The 22,796-nt window shown below is 41.5% G+C and overlaps 1 protein-coding gene across 2 annotated transcripts in view; it reads right to left on the bottom strand.

Annotated features, from left to right (window-relative positions):
• The window catches only part of LOC141795014 (cGMP-dependent protein kinase 1), an 89,362-nt gene extending 67,400 nt beyond the window's left edge, over positions 1-21,962 (bottom strand). The window contains exons 1-2 of one of the 2 annotated variants that reach the window (XM_074675739.1): positions 21,321-21,962; positions 11,267-11,433 (exon numbers count right to left, since the gene is read on the bottom strand). In XM_074675739.1, coding sequence (XP_074531840.1) covers positions 11,267-11,433; positions 21,321-21,577 — 424 coding nt within the window. In that variant the 5' untranslated portion in view covers positions 21,578-21,962. Of the gene's footprint in view, positions 1-11,266; positions 11,434-17,565; positions 18,120-21,320 lie in introns of those variants that run through there. The other variant, XM_074675738.1, reaches the window with a different exon arrangement.
• Positions 21,963-22,796: the final 834 nt, after the last annotated feature.

Below are 22,796 nucleotides of genomic sequence, written 5' to 3'. Positions count from 1 at the left end.
TGACAAACTCTGAAAGTCGAGGTTTGACCACAAAGGGGATAAAGGCTCAGGGATCATTCACAAATTACTCATTAATTCTTTCTCTGAGGTGTATTCATCAGCCTCTGTGGAGTGAAAATGGGGATCAATTCTTTCTCTCTATTTCAGGGAGGGAAAAAAAACAAAGGACATCTGACACTTATCAGAAAAACAGAAAAAAGGCAGCGAAAGAGGGTGAAAAGGAAATAAAGGGCATAGAACAAAAAGAGAAAAAATGAATGAGAATGAGGTATGATGGACAGTTGCATGAGGGACAACAAAAAGGAATGAGACAGGAGAGGAGAAGAAGTGATGAGTAAAAGATAGTGTGAAAAAAGACAGATTGGGGTCAATGCTGGGAAAATGTGAGGAGGAGTGATAGTGTTTCTCTGGTCGTGTTGTAGAGGATTTTGTATTGATAACTTGTACCTGCGCGTGTGTTTGTGCATGTCTGTGAGAGAGGGAATGAAAAAATGGAAAGTGACAATGGGAACTAAGTAGATACAGAGGAGGCAAATGAGAAAAGACAATTGCCAGAAAGAGAGTATTTTCACATAGTGTTCAGGGCAGTGAGTCACATCTCAGTGCAGGTGAGAATATTAGGCTGCGATACACGTGTGCACACTATTTGCACATAAATGGCACATTAGTCAAAGTTAGATTCTTCTTGATAGAAGTATCTTGCATCATTAGGCTGTTGAATTGTTACTAAACACAGGTATAGATGTTTACCTTCAAAATCAATAGGCCACCTGAATTGTGAGTGATATTTGCAGGCTTCACTATATTCCTGCTTTTACCACCAACATATTAATCTTATTTTTAGAGCTGTTCATGTGTAGAAAATCAATTTCTAATGGAGCACTGGTCATCAGAGCAGAGGATTTCTCCTATTTACAGATACAGATAAATTTAAGATCTGCAACCACCGTGAAAGAAAAAAAAGTAAATATTTCTCTGCAGAAGTATACAATTCACCAACCGTATGCATCAGCAATGATCCTAATAAAGTGATTTACAAAAAGCACACATGCTTACACGATTTGAACAATGTGTTATAGAACCCAATGTTCAAATTCTTTTGACACCATTCATATTTTTTTTCCTTAAAAAAGTAGGCTGCATCTAAACTTCTAAAGCCCTCATCATTCCTTAAGACCTTTTCTTGACTAAACTTTTGAATAAAAAAGTAAAATGTGTGAAGTGCTGGTTCGGCTGAAAGACTCCTCAGTAGGTGGTGCAATTACAGAAGGCCTAGGTGCAGGCAGTTGGTCTTTACGTTATTATCAAAGTCTATCATTAATGTATTTGCCTGTGCAAAATCCATAGTTTAAAATGAGATTACCAGTGGGTCAGTCAGGGATTTCTAAATGCATTTTCCAGAGGTGCCAATTAATAAAGTAAAAAAAGTTTACCTTACTTCAGTAAAAAATTTGGGTATCAATACTTGATTAATCATTTTTTTTAGCTGACTTTTTACTTCTGCTCCTTACATTTTCAGGGTTATTTCTGTACTTTCTACTCTGCATATTTTAAAAATAAACTTACTACTCCTGTTTCATTCCTGCTTGTCATAGTTCAAAAGGACACACACACTTAAAAAACAAAACAAAAAAAAATACAAGAACAGCAACTGTCAATCTTCATTAATTGTGACGTAAAACCTTGTTTTTCCCTTTTTAATGAAAACAAAACTTTTCAGTAAAAAGAGGACTTAAATACAAGGCAGCCAAATGATATATTCAAATCATCACAACAATTGGATGTGAGAAACATTTCTACAAGGTGTATTAATTTTTTAAAGTTTAGTTCATCTGGAATGACTGGAGAGCCTGATTTTTTGACCTATACTGCAGCCATTCACCAGGGGGAGCAGTTTTTGTGGCCTCAAGATGACGTCCATTCTTTTAACAGTCTATGCTTTACTCTTGTTCTACAGATAAAAACGTGCAAATTGTTTGGTCCAGTTTAGTGTGCAGTGACAGCTACCTGAACCTGACAGGTACTCTTTGTGTGTATGTGTGTGTGTGTTTGTGGTGAGTCTGTAAATGTCAGTCCAATTACAGACCCCTCACCTTTCCCCCCTGATGACACATTAATAAACCTCTGCTGAGAGTCTCATTAGGGCTATCATGAGAGGCGGTGGCCTTAAGTAGTGACTATATGTGATTCAATCACAAAGTAGTGAAGGTATTGCTTGCTATGTTATGACACACACAGACACACACACACGCACTCAGTTGATTTCATGTTCGATTTTAGTCTAAAGTAGTTGAAAATGAGTTCTCTGAGCAGCCTGTTCAGCAGATGGGGTGAGTCTAAGACTGTGCAGTGGGTTATGGTTCATTATAAACAACAATTGGCTCTTTTACAGTGCAGCCAGGATACAATGGGCAGCAGTTGTTGTATCGAGTGCAAGCTACATGCTGTACTCTCTGGGGGCAATCAAACCAAAATCTGTGAGCCTCAACATTTTACTTTGCTGAGCTGCATTAGTTAAGTTGCCAGGCAACACAGCAGTGCAGTGGATTTGTGCAGTCACGTTTCTGTTACCCAGTGCATCCCCTGTTTTCATATCATCTCATTAATATGCGAATACATCATAATAATAATTACAAAGATCAGCAGATAGTTCATTAACAGGGCTGGCTGGGGTAGTTGTAGCGCTGATACCTAGACATAGGAGAAGCAGCAGTTGAAAGGGAGTAATATCAGTTTCTAATTTGCTTTACATATCGTGTCCTTTCACACCTCTGACACTGAGTCACACTCAGGTGCCCTTGTTGATTACAAATCTGAGCCCTGCTCAAAATGAGAGAGGAGCCCATCTCTCTTTATGATGCCTCATTGGTCAGTGAGCGCACGGGGGAGGGGAGGGCTTCTCTCTGAAGACCCCAGTCGATAGCACGAAGAGGGAGGATGAGTTTTTTAAAGCGTAACTGCTGTCAGAATTCCAGACAGAGACATTTATTCATCAGAAATTTGTCGTCTCCATTTTTGGTCAACTCTCACTTGTGCAGTTTATCTTTTGGACAGCTGAAACAAGAACTCAAACGTTTGTATCTCCCTAATTATTACAAAAACAAATAAAACAGTATGGACTGGAGGGCTTTTGATGTGTTTTCACGTCAGGATTTAATAAATCAGCCTGTAAGGTAGAATACAAGGTGACAGAGTGGTGATAAGGTGTGAGCAGAAGCTGCAGGGGATTAGAAGAGGATAAAACATGCCATGAAATGAAACGTAAACAGACACCTGTGCCTCTCATTTCCCTGTGCTGTTTATATTTGATTAGAGGCATGTGTAAACAGAAGAGTGAGGGATGCTTACACACAATCATATTTACTGAAAAAGTCCTAAGCGTCATGTCACAAGGCCTCAAAAATGATCAAAAAGTCTCCTGAAGAAGACACTCTGGAGCCACAGTGGGTAAACATTTCTGTTCATTGTTATTCAGAGGTATATCTCAGTAAAAGCTGCAGCGAAAAGAAAACGACTGGCGGAGCGGTTCAGCAAGAGCTTCAACACAGCATATTGTTGGTTTCTGTCATTCAGACTTTAAAGGCTGGCATTTAAGCCTAACCTCAAACTTCAAGTCTTCTAAGAGTAATCTGTCGGAATAGTAAATTTGCCTTACCTAACAGCAGGTCAAACAGTATAATTGGGAATCTGTCCAATTTGTGTTGTGAAAATGCCAAATCCAGGGCATTTCTCAAATCCCCTGAACAGCACCACTTGAATAAAATGGCCTATATTGCATCAATGGTTGCCTGGAACAGGGAAGCCTGTCAAAGAAACTGTCAGTGCACTATGAACACTTGGGGTTTGGAGCTGACTGAAACTGTAACATCACCTTTCCTATTCTCACTTACATCCATTCTCTATCTGCCCTCTTGGTATACTTAGAAAACTAATAAATAAAATACACTGAAAGCAGGTAGATCTCCCTGGAGACAACACATAGGAGACTAATATATAATTCAGAATCAATATAGGAATGCATACATCCTCCTGGCTGGACCTTTTTTCCTTTAACTGGACTTGTTAAAAAAAAAAAAGAAAAAAAAGAAAAACTGGAATTTATTAATGAACAAAATGTAAAGAGGGTGACTGGATGTAAAGCATAATTCTGCTTGTTTTCATCAGGTAATGGCAAGTTAAATTGCATCGGTTTAGGTGGTATTGTAGCCAAATGGTGAAAGTAACCCTCCATCTGTGTGCACACATTTCTGTCAGCCTCTTCACTCGTCTTTTGTTCAATAGAGGGGAAATAACCTTAAACTTATAATAATAAATATCGTCTAGGCTATAAAGTTAAAAGTTATTGTGTTATTTGATGAAATATGGTGATCTATCATCCATTTGGGAAGTGTTTATTTTCACTTTGAAATGGAAAATGCCCTTCAGTTTTATGTTCCATCAACCCGGGCACACATGGATCAGAGACATCAAGTGTCAACTATCGTACTTTGAAATATTTTTTAAAATTTACAGACCACAAACGGCAAAATGAACTTTCTTCTTTAAAGGTCCCATATTATACAAAAATTACCATATTAAGTCTTTTAGTGAAATTTGTGGGTCTTTGGCTTTCCTTCCAGTCCACAAAATGTGATACTTAATGACCAAACCTGTATTTAGTAGTGCTTATGAATGTAAAATCCTGACCTAAATCGAGCTGTTTGGAATTTCCCGGGTTTGCCGACATCAGCGAGTTCCTTGGACCTGATTGGTCCACTGGAGCAGATACCCCCGAACCCCCTCCCCGCCCACTCCCCTCCCTGCATCTGGCAAGAAATCTCTCCAGCAGCGGGAAGAGGAGTGTGGCTGTTTATGGCTGTAAACAGCCACATAGTTCCATGCACAAGCTTCCCATCTCAGAAGAAGACAAGACTAAGTGGCTTGAGTTCGTTTATCAAGGAAATGTGCCAGCTATACTCAGTAAAACTGTGCATGTGTGTGCTATGGCCGACTGCTTTTCCAACTTTGGACAGTCCAACAGAGGGCTAGCGAATAGACTGGTCCTGACTCCAGGCGCGTTACCAACCATCCACCAACGAACCTCGGACCCTGGAAATGTGAGTATTTTAAATGCTGTGTGCTATGGAGCAGATGTAAGAGCTTTTCCTCAGTGTCCCCCTTGTCTCTGTGTTAGCTTCAGGATGCTAACTATAGCTGCGGGTAGCCTGTTGTTTTAGCCTGTAATGTTAACGAGCTTCACTGTTTTCTAAACATTGTGCACTCCGAGCTTAGAAGCGCTGTTCTCAGTGACGCGGAAGAGCAGGGCGGTATCAGCAGTGGCTCATGTGACTACCATTTCATGAAGACATCAATGATCCATATTAAACTGCAGAAAAAGAGCATAAAATGAGACCTTTAAAGCCACAATGGGGAACTGTCTATATGCATCAGCTTTAATGGACAAAGCAATATTCCTGATCTTCCAGGTGATTGTTTCCTTTACTTGAGTCAGTCCTGACATGGAAAAAAAAAACCTCCTTGGAATGTCTCTTTAACAGTCGACTCTGTCATTCACTGTGAATATTTGCTGTGAAATTATAAAAAAGGCTGTTTCTTCAGGGTGCTGTCTGACACCCACTCTGCAGCTGTGGTTTCAGACATAGTGATGTAGAAATAATACACTTTTTCCCTGATGGTCTTATTTGCTTCTGTGGGTCATATGTAAGTGTTACTGATATTTACAGTCTATTTGATTATAATCTGAAAAAAAAAAAAACTCAGAGGAGCTTTAAAAATCCAATCTCATTCTGAAAGAGGATCAAGAGTTTTATTAGAAGTTCTTTAAAACGGAGGGTATGATCTTTATTTTTTACATTTAAATGTAGGCCTGCTTCTTGAATTCACTGTCTTTTATATTCAAATAAGAACTCAAATTTCTAATTTCAGAGCTGAGAATGTCTTTTACACCATTTAACAAGCCTGGCCCTAACACTGACAGTCAGCCGTACCCCCTTAATGATACATCAATAAGAGCCAAAGCTACTTATTTGTGTTCGCCTTAAACACCTACAGTAGATTAAGCTGATGAAGACTGTGCAGGAAACCATGAGGGCTTTACTGTCGAGGAAAGACTTGATGGTAATTGAATGTGATTATGTTAGTTATTATCATCATTAGCCACCTGTACGGGTCTTCACGGACGGCACCAGTAATCTTAAACCCTTCTTGTCTCTATGGTAACATGTGCTTTTGTTTCTGTTGCGATTTGTATCTTAAAGAGAGGTGGTGTCAGTAACAGCCCAGTGGATGGGGCCGAAATATTACAAACATTAATTATTGCAGTTTCAGCCAAGCAGGCGGCCTCATCATCATCATCATCAGAGAGCCATCTATTCTGTCTCTGCTGCTCCTGTTCTGTCTGGTTTTTCATTACCAGGTGCAACTCCAACAAAAGCTTTCAGGGTTTCATATTCCTTTGAGTTTTCAATCTGGTCGGCCACATGAAGAAAATTAGTGATCCAATTTTTCATATCTAAAAAACACACTGTGCTCATTGCAAGAGAAATGATGTTACACCCTATCATTCTTTTTGTACTGGTGTTGTTTAGTTGTGCTTCATGCAGGTGGATAATACATAACAAACCCTGTCAAAACGTTCATGATTAGCCTGCCATGTCTCAATAAGAAACATCACCAAAGCCTGAGCAGTGAGCACTTCATTTGCTGGGGAAATGACATACAGTGTATGTCTGACATAACTTGGTAGAGTCAAGACATCCTGTCTGCAAGGATTAAAACGTGACTGACTGTGATGGGCTTTCACAGACCTTGGCACCACGTCACTTCCCCTCAAGCTAATGCTTTTAACACTTGTTTTTATATGCAAAACAGGTCCAGGCCGGGGACACAGATAGGGTGAAAACTGCAGGCAGGGGATGCTCGGGGAGAGAGAGAAGAAAAGGAGAACAGAAAGACAAACAGGAAAATGTTAAGTAGGAGTGAAAGATGTACACTGGAGATGATTATGTTTTAAACCCACCCTCAGGATAACAGAAATGGGTAATAATTAACCAAACATTTGATATGAATGGCATATGACCACTGTTCAATTGAAGACCATTTTTCCAATTACACCAGCTCTTTCCTCTATCACTGTCGGAGAGGAAATCACAAAGCCCCTCAACAATTACTTCTCCAACAGATTTGTATCTTTTGTTTCTGTCTTTTCTGTCGAGCTCAAGAGGAGCCCATTCATCATGTCAGCGTGACGCCTGCTCATTGTGACCTAGCATGAAGAGTGACATCTTTTACAATCACCCTCTTACACCACAGAGATTCACTTACAGAGAGGGTCGATGTTTTCAGAGTCTGGAGGTTCATAGCCTGGCTTTCTGAGCAAACTGAGCTCATTAGTTTGCTGTTTTTGAATAGTGGTGCAGTAATTAAGAATGAGGTTTCCCACATTTCTGTTGTTGGTTCTCAGTGTGTTTAGGAGCCTCCACTGCTCTCCCAAAGTTCATGTCAGGTCACTGTTGTTCCGGCCACAGTTACGCCTTGCATTCAATTTGCATTGGGTACATGTTAGCTGCTTTATATATCAGGCCTTTATCTACTGTTTATAGATAAGAGCAACAGGTGACGTCCTTTCAGCAGAGATACAAAGGCTAGAGGGACAGAGATAAAGCATTTCAAATTTCAAGTCCCGGTGTCCATTTCTATGTTTCTGAAATTTACTTTACTGCTTGAGAAAAAATATAGGAAAATGTGTGTGCATAAGTTCTCGTCTATTTACATCTGGGGTTTTTAGTTTTTTTAGATCAATGCTTTTATTTTCTCAGGAATGATGATAATACAAAGAGTAGGTCCCTTCTTTGATTCATCACTTAAGTGGGGTAGAGAGTATAGAAAGACATTTACAGTTTACAGTTTCATTTAGCAGACGCTTTTGTCCAAGCGATGTACAACACAAGCAAGAAGCAAGTGCGACAACAGTGCTACAAGTCATTCGGCTGCAGGTGCTGCCATTCAATGAAAGTTTTTGGGGTTTTTTTTTGTTTTTTTGGGGGGGTGGGGAAACGATCATTAACAAGCCAACAAACCACAATTAATTGCTGCAACAGTATACTTCAATCTTCAACAAAATTCAGTAGTAGTGCTGAAAAATCACAAGAGCTGAGTCTTAGACCTACTGACTCATTCTACCCCTGAGGGCAAAGAGGAGAAGGGTCAGCTTAAGAGCACAAGTGTTTCCTGAATAGATGAATCTTCAGACATCTCTTAAAAGTAGAAAGGGTCTCTGCGGATTATATAGAGTTAGGTAATTCATTCCACCATTTCGGCACAACAGAGGAGAAGAGTCTGGCTAGTGATTTGGAGCTGCGTTGGGCTGGGAGCACCAGGCATCTTTCACAAGCAGAGCGTAGTGGGAGTGGAGCCATTCTTGTCAATGTTTTGTAGGCCTGAAGAAGAGCTTTGAATTTGATTCAAGCTGCTACTGGAAGCCAGTGAAGCGAGACTAACAGCTGTGTGACGGGTGCTGTTTTGGGCTGGTTAAGGACCAGATGTGCTGCTGCATTCTGGATCATATAGAAGATATATATTTATACTCTTTTGATGTTTTTAGAAATCATCATGCCTGACTTTCCTGCAGTGTGAGGTTTGAGGAATGATTGTACTCCACTTAATCTGCTAAGAAGTTGTTTGATACTGCCCTGATTTGAAATCCCAAATATTAAACGTCCAGTAGATTGATGAGTACATGTGGATTGTCTCAAGAAACAGAACCAAAGCTTGTTGACTAAATGGAAACCCAGCAAACACAGTTAAACGAGGATAGTAATTGTGACACAACCTATATATTAATTTGTAACAACAACAGTAGTTTTATAAGCAGAAAAACAAACAGCTGCTTGAAAGAACAGCTGTGTTTGCTGGCATCTTTCTGCTCATATTATCTTCTGTGGGGTCATCACTGATAGATTTTGTGTAGTTTTTGTGTCTAAGGATCTCTTTTTCTCACAGTGGGAGTGTTTACACAAAATATCCTGGAAAATGGCACAATAAAAGCGACAAGAAGGAATAGTTAAACATCTAGCAATATTTAGCCAAATTTATCAACTCTCAAGTCCTGTTGACTGTGAGAGAATTTATGAGATTTCCAGTTTGCAATGTCAAGACTGATTGTTGGTGAATGGAATCTGTCAGTAATTGTGTTGGTCATAACGTTGTCCTGGACACACTACAAGAGCAAAGTCTTTTGGTGTCGGCCAGGTTTGAGGCCTGCAAGCTTCCTCCAGGCAATTTCTTGTGTCTTGAAAACACACTCATTTGATGCCCAGTTGTCGCAAAAGTTTTGAGTTTTGTTGTTTTAAAGTTGCCAGAATCAGACGTTCTTACCTGGTTGCTGTAGCAATATGTCCTCCGTGTGTGTGTGTGTGTGTGTGTGTGTGTGTGTGTGTGTGTGTGTGTGTGTGTGTGTGTGTGTGTGTGTGTGTGTGTGTGTGTGTGTGTGTGTGTGTGTGTGTGTGTGTGTGTGTGTGTGTGTGTACGCCTTCCCTGCATTTTTCTCCACTGTTTAATTCTCTATGGAAGCCTGTCCACACATTTTTAAAGCTGATGTCATTATGTAAAAGCAAGCAGCTTCAATGTTTACAATGTTTGCCTTCCTAGTTAGCATGCTAATGTTTCAGTATCTATACAAGATGCAAAGTTAAACTTTTACAAGCAGGGAAGTGGTGGCTCACAAAGTCAGAAGGGTTTGTCTCCTGGGCCCCATATAAGCACACAACATTATTACTTCCAAGTGTCGCCATAACCACAAATACCATTTTGAGAGCCTTAAAAGCTCAGTTCAAGACTTTGTTAATCCAAACTAACATCTATACTTTGTTCTGAGAAATACTTTTTCAAAATTACACGTTCTTCGACAGCAGGGATCAATTCAATCAGAGTTAACAAAACACAGTATAAGATCACTGCTGCTTTTTTGATCAATGTGACTGAGTCATCTCACTGATACCATAACCTTTAGCGTCACAGTTCACAGACTCCCCTTCAGGGAGGATTTTGATTTCAGACCCAGTGACTCACTAAAGTTCAGATGAAGATAGAGGGCAGTCAGAACACTTCAGCTGGCATTCAAACAGAGTATATCTATCTCTGGAGTCCTCATACAAGTGACCAAACACACTTACTAAGCCAAGTGCAGGGAATGTATAAACTTTCTTTGATAAAAGAAGGAACAAGTCACAGTTGTACTCTCCTGATGATCTATTTTCAGCTGTGTTTTGAAAAATAAGGCATCTAGCAAATTTCTCGCCCACCCATGGTACAATACGAGCATAATCAACAATCAATATGAGCAATCTTCCTAGTAAAATATTAACCTTTAAATGCCACTGTCAACCAACAAGATACAGCAGAATGCTTTAGTAGTTTCTTTGTTTTCTCTCCCTGTCACTGCTCTGACATTTTGTTAAAAGTTTAAAAGAAAATTAATTCCATCTTGAAACATTTGGGCACTCATCAGAGTCACACTGCTCATGCTGTTGCTACGTCAGAGTTAAGTGTGAGTTACAAAGGTCCTTTGAGAAAAAGCAGCCACTAATTGTAATTGATATGTTCTGTATTTTCATTATTTTAATTTCTATTAGGAGCGTAAGTGACCAAGTTCACCTTTACATAACGATCAGTTACGTTGTGTTCTCATTAACCGAGGCCATTCTCACTGAGGTGAAACCTGTTGTTCGGAACAATGTGTCACAAAGTATTTAACAGCAGTACTCCATATCACAGATCATGTAGCAAAAACTGCCTTTTCTAAAAATCCCATCAGCCCAAATTCACAGGCTCTGCTGCTGCTGTTGTTGGTTCCATCATCAGAGCTCCCGCTCTAAGTATCATCAGTGCTTGTTAAGAAGAGACAGTCACAGAAAAACCACATGCTGAAATGTTACTGCCAAAAAGAATAAGGCAGAAAAGACTCGGCGTGCACACAGCATCATACAGAATATATTCAGTGGGACAAGAATGAATCATATAGCATCAGAAAGCGCTACAGTTTTCAGTTTAGTTCATCATCCTGCTGAAATCCATCAATAATGCTCTTTCATTTTTCTCCGTCATTGTCATGATGATTTTCAGCCTTTCAGATCCTCTTCAACCTTTTCTAAAATATTAACATCATTCCTCTCTCTGAGGTCCTTCTTCCCCTCTCTGATGTTTTCATGTATAGAATACGTGCTTCTATAGACCACACCTCTCTCCTGCTGTGAATGTGTGTTTTTACCTTCCATGACATATACCAGAGAGCCAACATCTCCCTCTTTGATGATACAGCTGTCCTTTCCATACTCCACAGGGTACATGCAGTCCACGATCTCTTGGATCTGAGACAGCTCAAGGTTCTTCATGAAGTCATTGTCCAAGATGGCTTCTTTGATCAGATCCTTGGACCTGGAGAGGAGATGAAAACAAAGGTGAGACTTACAAGTGCACCTTGAAAAGCCTTTTATGGCCTTTTTTTAATTCATGAAAGGCATGAAAGATATTTGAGACTTGAAAAGATAAATTCCTACAAAGAAAAGTCTTAAGAATCCACTGATGAATCTTGACCTGTTTGACATGCAGTCAGTGTCTCACTGTAGCTTTTCTAAAAACATATCCTCATTTGAAGCATAAAGGTAAACCTTTTTATTCCCTGTGAATGCTAGGAATAAAAAAAATAGCAAAACTGTGCCTAATGGAAGCAGATTATTTCCATTCTGGGAGGCACCTCTGAAAGCCTAATCAGCCTGCAGAGTTATTAGACCATTTTACAGGTAAGAAATTTTTCCAATGACTATTCAGTGAAGGGCAAAACTGTGATTCACTACACTGTCCTTATAGACGCACAGGGGATACAGTACCCTGTCCAGAGAAATAAAAGCAAAAGCGAGACAAACAGAATTAAGAAAAGGGACGTTATATCAAATTAACATTTACAAAGACAGAAACACATCATCCACGGAGACGCATTTGTTCATGAAATGTGTTTAGGTGCTCACAGCAGATCAGACACAGTGAAGGTTGAACTCATCAAAGCAAGCAACAGTCTGGTACTCATGGACACATAGAAGTCAAAGATAAAAATCAGAGATCTCTCATTTATTGCAGTATGTCATCACCAGAGTGAGTCCTGCTTTCAGCTGAGCGTCAGCCGGATGAATGAGGTTAATAATATGTATCAAGGTTAATACAGCAAGGATTCCCCTTCTGCTGAGAAGTGGAGCTCTTATACCCTATTTTATAAAACAGACTGAAAGTGCTCTCTATCCCCTCATGGCTGGCACTGGTGGTGAACTGCCTCTTGCCTTTTTGTGCCTGGTGCCCTTTTCAAAAGCTGTTCACCTGAGGAGCTCATAGCTAAAAGAGCAAATAACCTGGAGGGCATTTATGAAGCAGTGCTCCCACCACACACACACTTTCTGTGCCCTGCTGCCAGCCTGCAGCACAGTCCTACACACACCGCACAGTGACACAAACAAAACTTCAAGCGCTGAAAACGTCAATGTCTGCCATGATGGAATACCAGCGGTGTCCATAGTTTTTTCCTTTTTATATCGACGTGCTGAGCAGTCTGTGCGTGTCTATCAAACCACAGAACTCTTGAGGTCACACAAATGCTCCCACATTAAATCTTTAGACATGTCGCTCGAATCTGCCGAGTGTGGTTCCTTCAGATGAAAAAATGCCAAATCTGCGAGAGATGCCAATCTCTACAAAGATGCAGCTGGCACATAAATACGATCTCCAACCTTGGCCAACATCTACAGATCAGTCAAGTGCTTCATTTTTACACGAGCAGCTGAATGGGGTTTGGTTTGAGTCTTAAATGTGCTCAGCTATCGGTAGTGTGCTTTTATAACGTGTGATTAAGCAGTCAGGAGCCTGATGATTCCCCAGATCAGGTCACAGTGTCTGTGGATCCCTGATCAGGTTTGTGTTCCCTCGCTGATGGGAGCAACTTTTGATGAAAGTGAAAAGTTGAATTCCTTTAGAGCAACTTCAGCTAGAAGTCAAAGTCTATGGTGGGAAAAAAAAACATTATTTATATATGATGTTCAAATGCACTAAAAACAAATGAAAAAGTACTCTTACTTTGATGTCTCAAGGATGTTTTTCTCATTATGTTTTTAGGTTAATGGACTTACCAGTGAGGGAAAATGTCTTTTTAAGACTAATCCCAGACTGTTATCTGTGAACATGTTTTTTTTTTTTTTTTTCAAACTTTATTTTGGGTGAATGGATGTCTCTGACTGCACATGAATATGAAACAGATTAAGTAGGTTTAGTCTGGTTTTTAAACCAACAGAGAAACCAGGATGACCTAAAGTTTCTCAGAACATATTTGTTATTTTTCCCCGGAGGAAAAAAAAAAGTATGTTTCCTCTGAGAATCGAACACTGAAGACTGAGGTGTTAAATCTATTTTTGGATTGCCCAACAGTCTTTGTTTGGATTGTATTTCCCCGATCTTCTTTGGATGCAGCACCGAGAGGAATAGATTTTGTTCAGATTGGCTTTAGGTGTTTCACAGTGAGAAAACATGATGTACATTTTTTCAGCCTGTATTGATCTTTACTTTGAGTTTATTACGTTAAAAATGTACTCTGACTTTATGAAGATCTATCAAAATATAACAAAGTTAAAACAAAGAAGCTAAGAATCAATTATGCTCTAAAGCTGACCTCCATCTTCAGGAAACGAGCCTCTTTGACCCGTTTCTGTTACATTTTCACCCAGGAGATTTGCGGCCTTTTCAACCCTGATCTGGACCTCCCGACTTGAGGCTGCCATGGCCACGTCTTCCAACCAGACCGTTTTAAAAACAGCTGCCTTCCTCTGCTTTTGTGAGGATGATATATTTCCCTTCATCCATCAGTGAAGTTTGGGGCTGAGCAAGTTCAGCTTTCCTTAAAAGGAGAAAATATGCTCTTTTAGGAAGAAAAAAGACTAGGGGTGGCAGAGAAGTGGGAGAGGCTAACGGAAACAGGAGGCAGACTGAGGGAGAGCATATGTGTAAGAAGCGCTTGATGGGCCTCGTAAAGAAGATAAAGTGGATGAAAATGAAAGAAAAATATAAACACTGGGACTAATCCGATAGGTATTGCTTTACACTTCAAAAACACGATAAAAGGATAATGTAGCTGAGCTGCTTTTACTCCATAAGTGGCTTTGCATGTTTTAAGAATTCAAAAGAGGGAAATAAAATCCTGCTCTCAAATTGAGCGTGAACAAAAGTCTCAAAATATTAAAAATACTTTGACCAAAATGAATTGCTCATTATCTTGTAAAAACATGAACATCTGCAGGTTGATCAATCACAGATGTCCAAACAAACTGAATTATGTCGAAAATGCTGAACTAATGAGAGAACAGCGCCCAGACAAGCTGAGGTCATTTGCATGCATCGTCTGTCAGCTTTTCAATCATTTTTTTTAGGCATAGACTTATTAGGAGAGAAATATTGAATAAAAGTGCCATCCTCTGCTTGATGGAAAGTGTGATGAAAACCGTTTGAGAGGCTTTGATAGAAATGCAAACAGTTTCTTGTAATAACAGGTTGATTTTTTAGTGTCTCAGTGCATCATCAGTCATGTAACTTCTGAACTTCCTTGGCTAAATCTCAAACTTAACCTCCACCAGAGTTGTTGGTGTGGCCCTGAGGGTATATCAACTTTCTCCACTGTGTCAAGCTTTTTGTTGCAGAGAAAAACCTATGATGATGCAAACACGTCAACAGTATGGCTACTGCCAACGAGAAGTTTGTCCCCTAAAAATTAAAAGTATCATTAGTTGTTTGGAACTCATTTGGGTTTGTAATGACAGACACGAAACAAGTGTTTGTCTACAGCCCATTGCAACAAAACGCAGCAGCACAACTAACTTATTCCAACATTTGAGGCCCGTTAACACAACAGTGTTCCAACTGAAAACGCTAAAACGCAGTGGGAAAAAAAATCTGCGTTAACACAGAAATGCTGAGGGACTGAAAACACTGTAGTAAGTAGGCCTGTAGTTGGCGCTATAACTGCCTTGTCCAGAAGCGGCTTTTGATAGACCTCCACTGAAGTAGAGTTGGGCAGATCATCAGGTGTATTGGTGAAAACTAAGTGCAGAAGTGGAGCAACAGATGTGCATTTTGTTGAAAGACAGTCAGCAGATTCAGCAGACAATTCGCAACAATCGTAACAATGGTGTGGTTGTACTGTTGTTTGGGCTTGCACGAAGCGAAGTATGACATCAGGGTTTTCACTGAGAACGCTGGCTTACTATTTGTACGGCAATGGTGTCAGCAGGGTTTTAGAAAAATTCCACTCTGGACGCCATTTTTTGAAAGTTTGTCGGCATCCAGACGAGTAAGAGACATGCCGTTGCTTCAACTAAGAGGCAACATCCTGTTTTGAAAAATGAAGCCTATGCAAACGTGCTAAAAGCTGCAGTTTATTCAAAACAGGCTGCAGAAAAAACTGAAAACCACACACACTCACACCAAGACCCCCAAAACAGACTTTTATGGCATCAAAAAACCTTTTCCAGCCTGGTTCTAAACACAGTTTCGGTCTGAATCATTAACTTCACTATTGGCACACACTGTACGGCGTGGGTTTAGAAGTTATTCAGATCACTTATTCGTCCAATCAGAGGCACAGCTCATGAGACTGACGGGTCTCTAGCCCTATAGCTGTTAGTAACCAGGCTTAAAACCGTCCCTTGAGACAGCATTTCCAACATGGCCCTTGCCAACAATCAGCTTCATTACTCTGTTCAGGAACAGACAGTGATATTGCAGAAACTACATCCATATATCACACAGTCTATGGCTTTAACCAACTTGCTAACAAAGAGTTTACTGTGGTGGAATCATTTTCCAAAGGTGCCACGTATGAAGAAAGGAGCACCATGGAGAGCAATCACCGAAGTGGTTGCTCTGTACATCGCTACAGGAAATAGGTTTGTTTTTTAGAGTTTTTTATCAGATAAAAGAAAAAGTTGCTTTTGAGTTATCTGTCATTTTTCCTCATTGTTTTTTTTAAAGGCAGGAAGAAAAAGTAAACAATGTATTTTTTGTGGGTAAAATAAGAGATATAATCCATGGGCCATATCACCCAGTCCTGTGTTGATGTATTAAGTTCTTTAATGACTGAGACATCAAACGCTTTAGAAATCACTAAGAGATGTCAAAATGCCAAACAAAATTTATTTTCTCCTAAAATGCCTCTTCATTTAACAGAAAAAGGCACATAGCAGTGACAGCCTTAGGTGGATGAGGGTTAGCACACACGTACAGACTGTCTCCTGTGTTTTTCACACCTTCCATTCCAAAGCGGTGTCCAAGGTTTTCTGATTTATGCACAGCAGAAGAGAAAACGACACAATAAAAGAGTGCTGTGTGTTTCTCGCCAACACAGGCCTGACAGGTATAACAAAAGACTAATGGTCTATTTCTTTTCAGGTGAATAATCCCCTTCATTTTGGTATGGTCTTTGATGAAAAATCCCTTCAAGCTTTGTTTGGTTGCCTGTCAACAGAAAAATAAAATTCATCTAAAGTTATCTTCTGAAAGAAAAGAGCAGCAGGAGAATTGAAGTGTTTCTTCGATAAAATGGATTAAAAGGAGACAAAGCAGATAGTCAGATTAATTTAAAAGACTTAACTACCCCGCTGAGATAGTCTGACCAACTGGATAAGGTTTGGAGGGACCATATTGTTTATGTTCAATACGTTCACTGTGCTTAAGGACTAAGGAGCAAACATTCTTCTTGAACACCAGGGGGATAATAAGCAGCGTATTGATTCATCAAAACACAGCCCTAAAGTTCAAACTCAACAGACAGCCAGATTATTTCCCAACAGAGTGCTATTTCTGTGCCAGTTTTGGTCAGAGAGGCAGACCTCCTGTTGCACTGCAAGTTGAGCAGAGGTTTGCAAGAGTTTGAGAGAGAAGGAAGAGAAGGACAGAATGTGAAAGGGAGACGGAGAGAGCATTTCCAGACTGACCTCAAGGTAAACATGCCTCTTACAGAATCATAGCTTGTACAAAATAGACAGTTGTACATTACACAGAGCTGCCATCACCTGATCTCTCAATCTCTACTTTCACATCTGTGTGTGACATTTAATTCAGTCTCACTTTTGCCAATTGATATTGGCCAACATGATATTGATCCTTCAATCACTGAGCTGCAGATAATCTTATTGATAGCTGTGCTGACTGACAGCTTCCTGATATTTTCTTCCCTCATTTTATAGCTGACCGGCTTCATATCACAGTTTCGTGTGTGTGTGTGTGTGTGTGTGTGTGTGTGTGTGTGTGTTTGTGTGTGTGTGTGTGTGTGTGTGTGTGTGTGTGTGTGTGTGTGTGTGTGTGTGTGTGTGTCACAAAGCTCATCTCATATGTGCCACAGGTGCCGTACCTGCTGCGCCAAACATAGAATTACGCACAGGATTCAGACAGATGTCAAAGAATGAATGAACTCACACTCAAACTAAATCAAAATGCCGTAAATAAAAGTAAATCAGGCGTGTTTGTGATTTTTGAACCTACTGTGGGCTTTTGGGGTAGAAAGGAAGGGTGACATGGCTAAGATCCTGGATGTCGAAGGCAGTGGGTTCGGCAGAAATCGCCTGCCTCTTCGTCCTCTGCTGCTCGTGCAGATCGTTCTGCTTGTGGACCTGCTGGGTCGCCGGCTTGATCACGGAGCGGTATTTATCCAGCTCGTTCTGTAGTCTCTGTATAAGCTCATCCTTTTGGTCGAGCTCCAGTTCCAGCTCGTCGATAAGCGCGTCCCTCTGGCGCAGCTCCTCGATCTTCTCCTGGAGCGCGTACTGGAGGTCGCGCAAGGTGCCCATTTTTAGTTGGCAGGCGACAAGCGACTTCCTGATAAGTTTATCCAAAAGCTGTGCAGCCGAGACTTTACCCTCGCTCCTCTACCACGCTCCTCAGAAACTTTATCCGGCATGAACGGGTCCAGAGGATGCAGCCTCTGTCTCTCCTGAGGGTGGGGGGATTCCTCTCTGTGCAGCCTGTCACACGCGGATGTTGGAGAGCGAAGGTATGTTCGTTGGTTGTCGCTATCGCTGAGGTGAAAGCCTCTCAGACACAATCACGCAAAGTTTGCCCTCTCTCCCTCCCTCCCTCTCACACTCTCTCTCTCACTCTGCCTCCCTCCCACGGTGGTGTGACAGCGGAGGACCGTCCTCCCCGAGTGCGTCAGGCTGCGACCCAAAGAGAGCGCATGGCGAGAAGGGCGCCTACAGGAATCTGTGGCACAGTGCAGCCTGGCGCTTCAGAGAGAGCGCTGCGCTCCTCTCCTCTCATGAATAATGGACTCGGGGAGAAAGCCAGTGCTTGGAGAACCAAGCCATCATACCTCAGCTATACTTGCCCTGAGGCTGCTGAGTTACAAATAGATGAGGAGTGGAGCCCTAATGGAGGCTGGAGGTGATGGAAACTTAATGAACCTCGATGTAAAAATAAACAATGTGTTTTCCATCTGTGGGAGAATGAGACTCAGCTGCTTGTGTTGGTGGTGTCGTACACATAAAGCTCGAAGCAAACACACTATAAGAGATTTTTAAGTATTAGTTTAGACTTACAATGTACACTTTAACCAGAATGGTTGAAAGAAAATAGATGGACCATAATTTCACAAAAACTGAGCCGAGTAATTCAAATATGTAAAGAAGTGCAAGCATCATTTAATATTTGATGTGTAAGCATTTACTCTTCTCACACATTAGAGCTGAAATGATGTGCTGAGAGGAAATATTCAAGCAAAAGAGGAGAAAATGATCAAACTTTTCCAAAACCCCTGCCAAACAACTAGTTGTTTTCTGATGGATTCCAAAGTGCAGAAAATAAAGATGCCAAAGGCAAACAAAAAAGATAATCTCGCAGACTGTCAAACAGAAGCAGCAGCAGGAGAAATGACGCTGCGAAAGCCACTGAGGCTCACGACTCTCCACAGCAGCTCCACTTTCCTCATCTCACCATGAGTTGCAGTGTTGAGCGCGCTTTCCTGCGCTGCTGGTGTCTGTCCACATTATCCCAGTGAGTCATCTGAAGCTTGGAGAGCACCATTTGGCCTCATGCGCTCTGGACAAACTCAGAGGAGGATGAACTGCCAAGGACAATCTGATATGAGGAGTTAGATAGATACAACAGCAATTACTGTGCCGGGAGGATGAGGAGTCACTGGCTGACAGTCGAGACAATAACGCAGGTGGACAGGGTGTTCTCTGGCTCAGAGAACAGGTGTTTGTGGTGTTCTAGGAAGATAAAGCATCTTTTCTTGACAGAGAAGCATGTAAACAGGCTTGAGAGGAGACAGCTGGGCCAAGAAAAGGCTACAGCTGCCCTCTTGTGGCGGGCTTATGCATGTACTCATGCAAACAACAACAAAGTGGCATACCTCCACTCTGAGCAAACATTTGTGATCCTTTTAAGCACGTCATTGCTTAAATTCATGAAAGATGCTTGTGTATCACTGCAAATACAAAAACATAGAAGACCTGGAGGAGATGAGTGTTAAGAAATGTGTGTTGATAGCACAGGACACACAAATCTGGAGTTTATTCCCGTTTTATTGTCATAAAGTCCCCATTAAATGTGTTTGATTGAGCTGTTACAGCTGTATTTTACCAGGTAATACTTTCTTGTGCTGCTTTATCAGTCTTCACTTCTAATAAAGCCAACCAGCCTCTCTCCTCTGAGCTAATTAAACACCGTCATATTTTCTTTTATCTCTGTCAAGGGAAGGGCACAGGGCACAGAGCTGGAGCAGCAGCAGCAAACTTTCTTTCATATCAGGAAAATTGCAGGTGCCTGGAGATGCCTGACTCGCTCCAGTCTAGTCTGTTTTGCTCCCTCGCATCCTCCCATCATCAGACGGCCCTCCCACTGCCCTTCAAAGCACCTTTGCGCTTTAAATTTCACCTCTCTAACCATCTAGCTCAGCCCTTTTCCTATGCAGATCAATAGAAACAGGATCCATTGCTCCATGCTGCGGTAATCCGATGAGCCAGAGCGGTCTGCCGCCTGGTGCCATGTCCTGACTCTAATGGGAAGGGGAGGGGGGGTCACACTGTCTCTGACCCCATGGCGGCCCAGGTGGAGGCCTTTTTCTCCTGACGCACCGGTGCACGAGGGTGATCACGTCATCTCATTGCCGCTCTTTCCACCAGTGAGTAAACAGGTTTACTTCTGTCTCAGTGCACAGTGAATGGCCACATGTGATTGATCGGTCCACTGTAGGCCCATTCAGGCACTTAGTGTGTCTCATCATCAGCCGACGCGTCATTTGACCGTTTTCAGAATGAACCCTGGTCAGACAGAAAGATTGATGGAAGATGAAGCCTTTTTTTCTGGCTTGAATGCAGTTTCTGATGATTTCTCAGTGAACCTGCGTCAGACTTGACATTGATGCCTTGTTCTTCATTTTTCACGCCTCAGGGACTCTTATTGGTGACTTTTGTGCTTTCTTCAAGAAAAACTGAGCATCTTTGAGAACAATACAAGACTTGTATTCTGTGTAGTTGATTTATCTTAATGAGATGTGGGCTTTGTATGGACAGAGAAACACAAAAGTCTGCTGTGAGAACTGAGAAAGCAGCCTGCATGGGTTTGACTCATAAGAAAAGAAGCTTATTCACCCTGATAGACTGTGACAGAGATAGAGAAACTTTTCAGTCCATAATGAAGCCTCCAAGGCTTGAAGTAATTAAAACTATGAGAAAGTAGCTGATTGTAGCTCACCCTCAGACTCTGATCCAGCACACTGTGAGGCTAAAACGAGCACCTAAAGGTGATGAAGGAAGCATATGGTCAAACAAAGCGTTTTCTAATGGAGTATTAAATATCCTCAGACATGCACTTCGGGTCCACAGCGTCCAGCTACTAAAAGCCAATAATGCATCGCACTTCCTCCTGTCTGCGTCTCGTGGGACCTCCATGATGGATCTGATCAATTAGGAGGCTCTTTCTGAAGCTCGCGTGGAGCTGCGTCATCGCCCCCCCTAAGAATGAAAGTGCTCCTCCATTCATGGCAGAGTGTCTCCATCTCCCATTTACAAGAAGCAGAGAGAAAAAGTGAAGAAAAGACTGAAAAGGGAGGCAGGACACGGAAGTAGTTGGAGAACATGAGTGTGTGGAGTTACTTTAACACATGTACGCTCATTTTCAAGCACATATGGAGTTCGCTCCTACTGAACCATTCAAGACAACTCTGTTGATAAAAGGGGAAACAGCTTGGTTGTGGGTTTACACAGTGAGATTGTAAAGTAGTGCTGAAACAACCTTACCAGTCGGATTTGGCATATTTTCGAAACGTCTGCCGTGATAGGTCCTGGTGCGTCTGCGGCTCCGCGGAGATGCCCTGCGCCCTGCGGGTCCTCGGTCCAATAAGTTGAGCGCTGGGCAGCACGGACTGACATTTGTGTAATTTCCTCTTCAGTTCTTGAATCTCGTCTTCTCGGTCCGCCAGCCGCCTCTCCAGGTCCCGTATCCTCTCCTCCTTTAGCAGCAGGATCTTGGCAAAGTCGTCCTCCAGGTCACTCATGTTGGAAACGTGTGGTAAACTTTCCCGCAATTCTCCGCTTTAACACGACTGTAAATAACTCCCAACACTCGCACAGGTTGTGAAAGCGGGGCACAGATCCTCCCCACACTCTGAATGCGCGCAGGATGATGATGATGATGGTGCTCCGAGTATCCCCCTCACTGCCCACTTGTTTATTTCTGAAGGAAGAAAAGAGCAAAGCGGTGTTTAACGCCGGGGAGAGGACGGCCGAGAGAGCAGCGCTACGCTACAGTCCAGCAAACCTCCGGGGAGCCGCTGATGATCATTCATTGAGAAACCAATTACAGCAGCTCTTCCTCTCCGAGGACGCAGGCTGGGCACTAAAAGAGCCGAGACAACTCCTGTAGTTCACCGCCTCTCGCACTGCAAACACCAGAGAGGAGGAAGCCCAGTGCTGCTGCTGCTGCTGCTGCTCCTGTCAAATATTTGTTTACCATCTATGTGCTGCGTTTGAGCGACTAAACCCACATCACCTCTCCGACCTATTGCGAAAATCAATTGTCCCGCAGCAGCAGTAACCCCACAGGACGGTGTGCCGGGCTGAAGTGTGTTTGAATGGTCACATTTTATATATGCAGCGAGCATGCATCAGTGAATTTAAAGTAATCTCCCTACAAGGCTAATGGCCTTTGTGTGTGCTGGTGATTTGCTCCCTCCTGGCGTTAATTAGTTAAATTGTGCATATTTATTAATGTTGCACGATTGTACTTTTTTTTTTTTTAAATAAAGATGGCCCAGTTTGAAACAAGGTCAAAGAATGGTGACTTAAAAAATCCAATTACATTTTTTACATTTTTTTGTCTGAATTTTCAAAAACATAATCTTCTTAACATTGAAAGATACTCAGTTATGATCTGTGATTTAATTCAAGTTCATCCAAAAAAAAAAGTTTGAGGAAAAAATAGAAAAAGTGTTATATCCTCTGATTCTGCTGAAAATCCCCCCAAAAGAATCATTATTCACACAAAAAGTCAGATCAAGAAAATTTGCAAAAATCAGAGACAAAAAAATCCATTTTATCCAGTTTAATGAAAAACAAATACTAAAAAGGCTTATCCAGTCAAATTCAGAAAGCGTGCCAAAAAGTGTAATATGAACTCGCAAATGTACTCAAAAAGGACCAAACAGATGATTCATAGCTGCAGATGATTATGTGGCAGTCGTCAAATTCATCAGACATAAAGTAAAGTTAATCACA

Source organism: Halichoeres trimaculatus, unplaced genomic scaffold, assembly GCF_033239565.1.
Source record: "Halichoeres trimaculatus isolate MK-OKI-2021-1 unplaced genomic scaffold, fHalTri1.1 fHalTri1_scaffold_8, whole genome shotgun sequence".
Lineage (NCBI taxonomy): Eukaryota > Metazoa > Chordata > Actinopteri > Labriformes > Labridae > Halichoeres > Halichoeres trimaculatus.
Note: the sequence above shows the minus strand (reverse complement) of the source record. Positions and strands in the feature narration are given on the sequence as shown.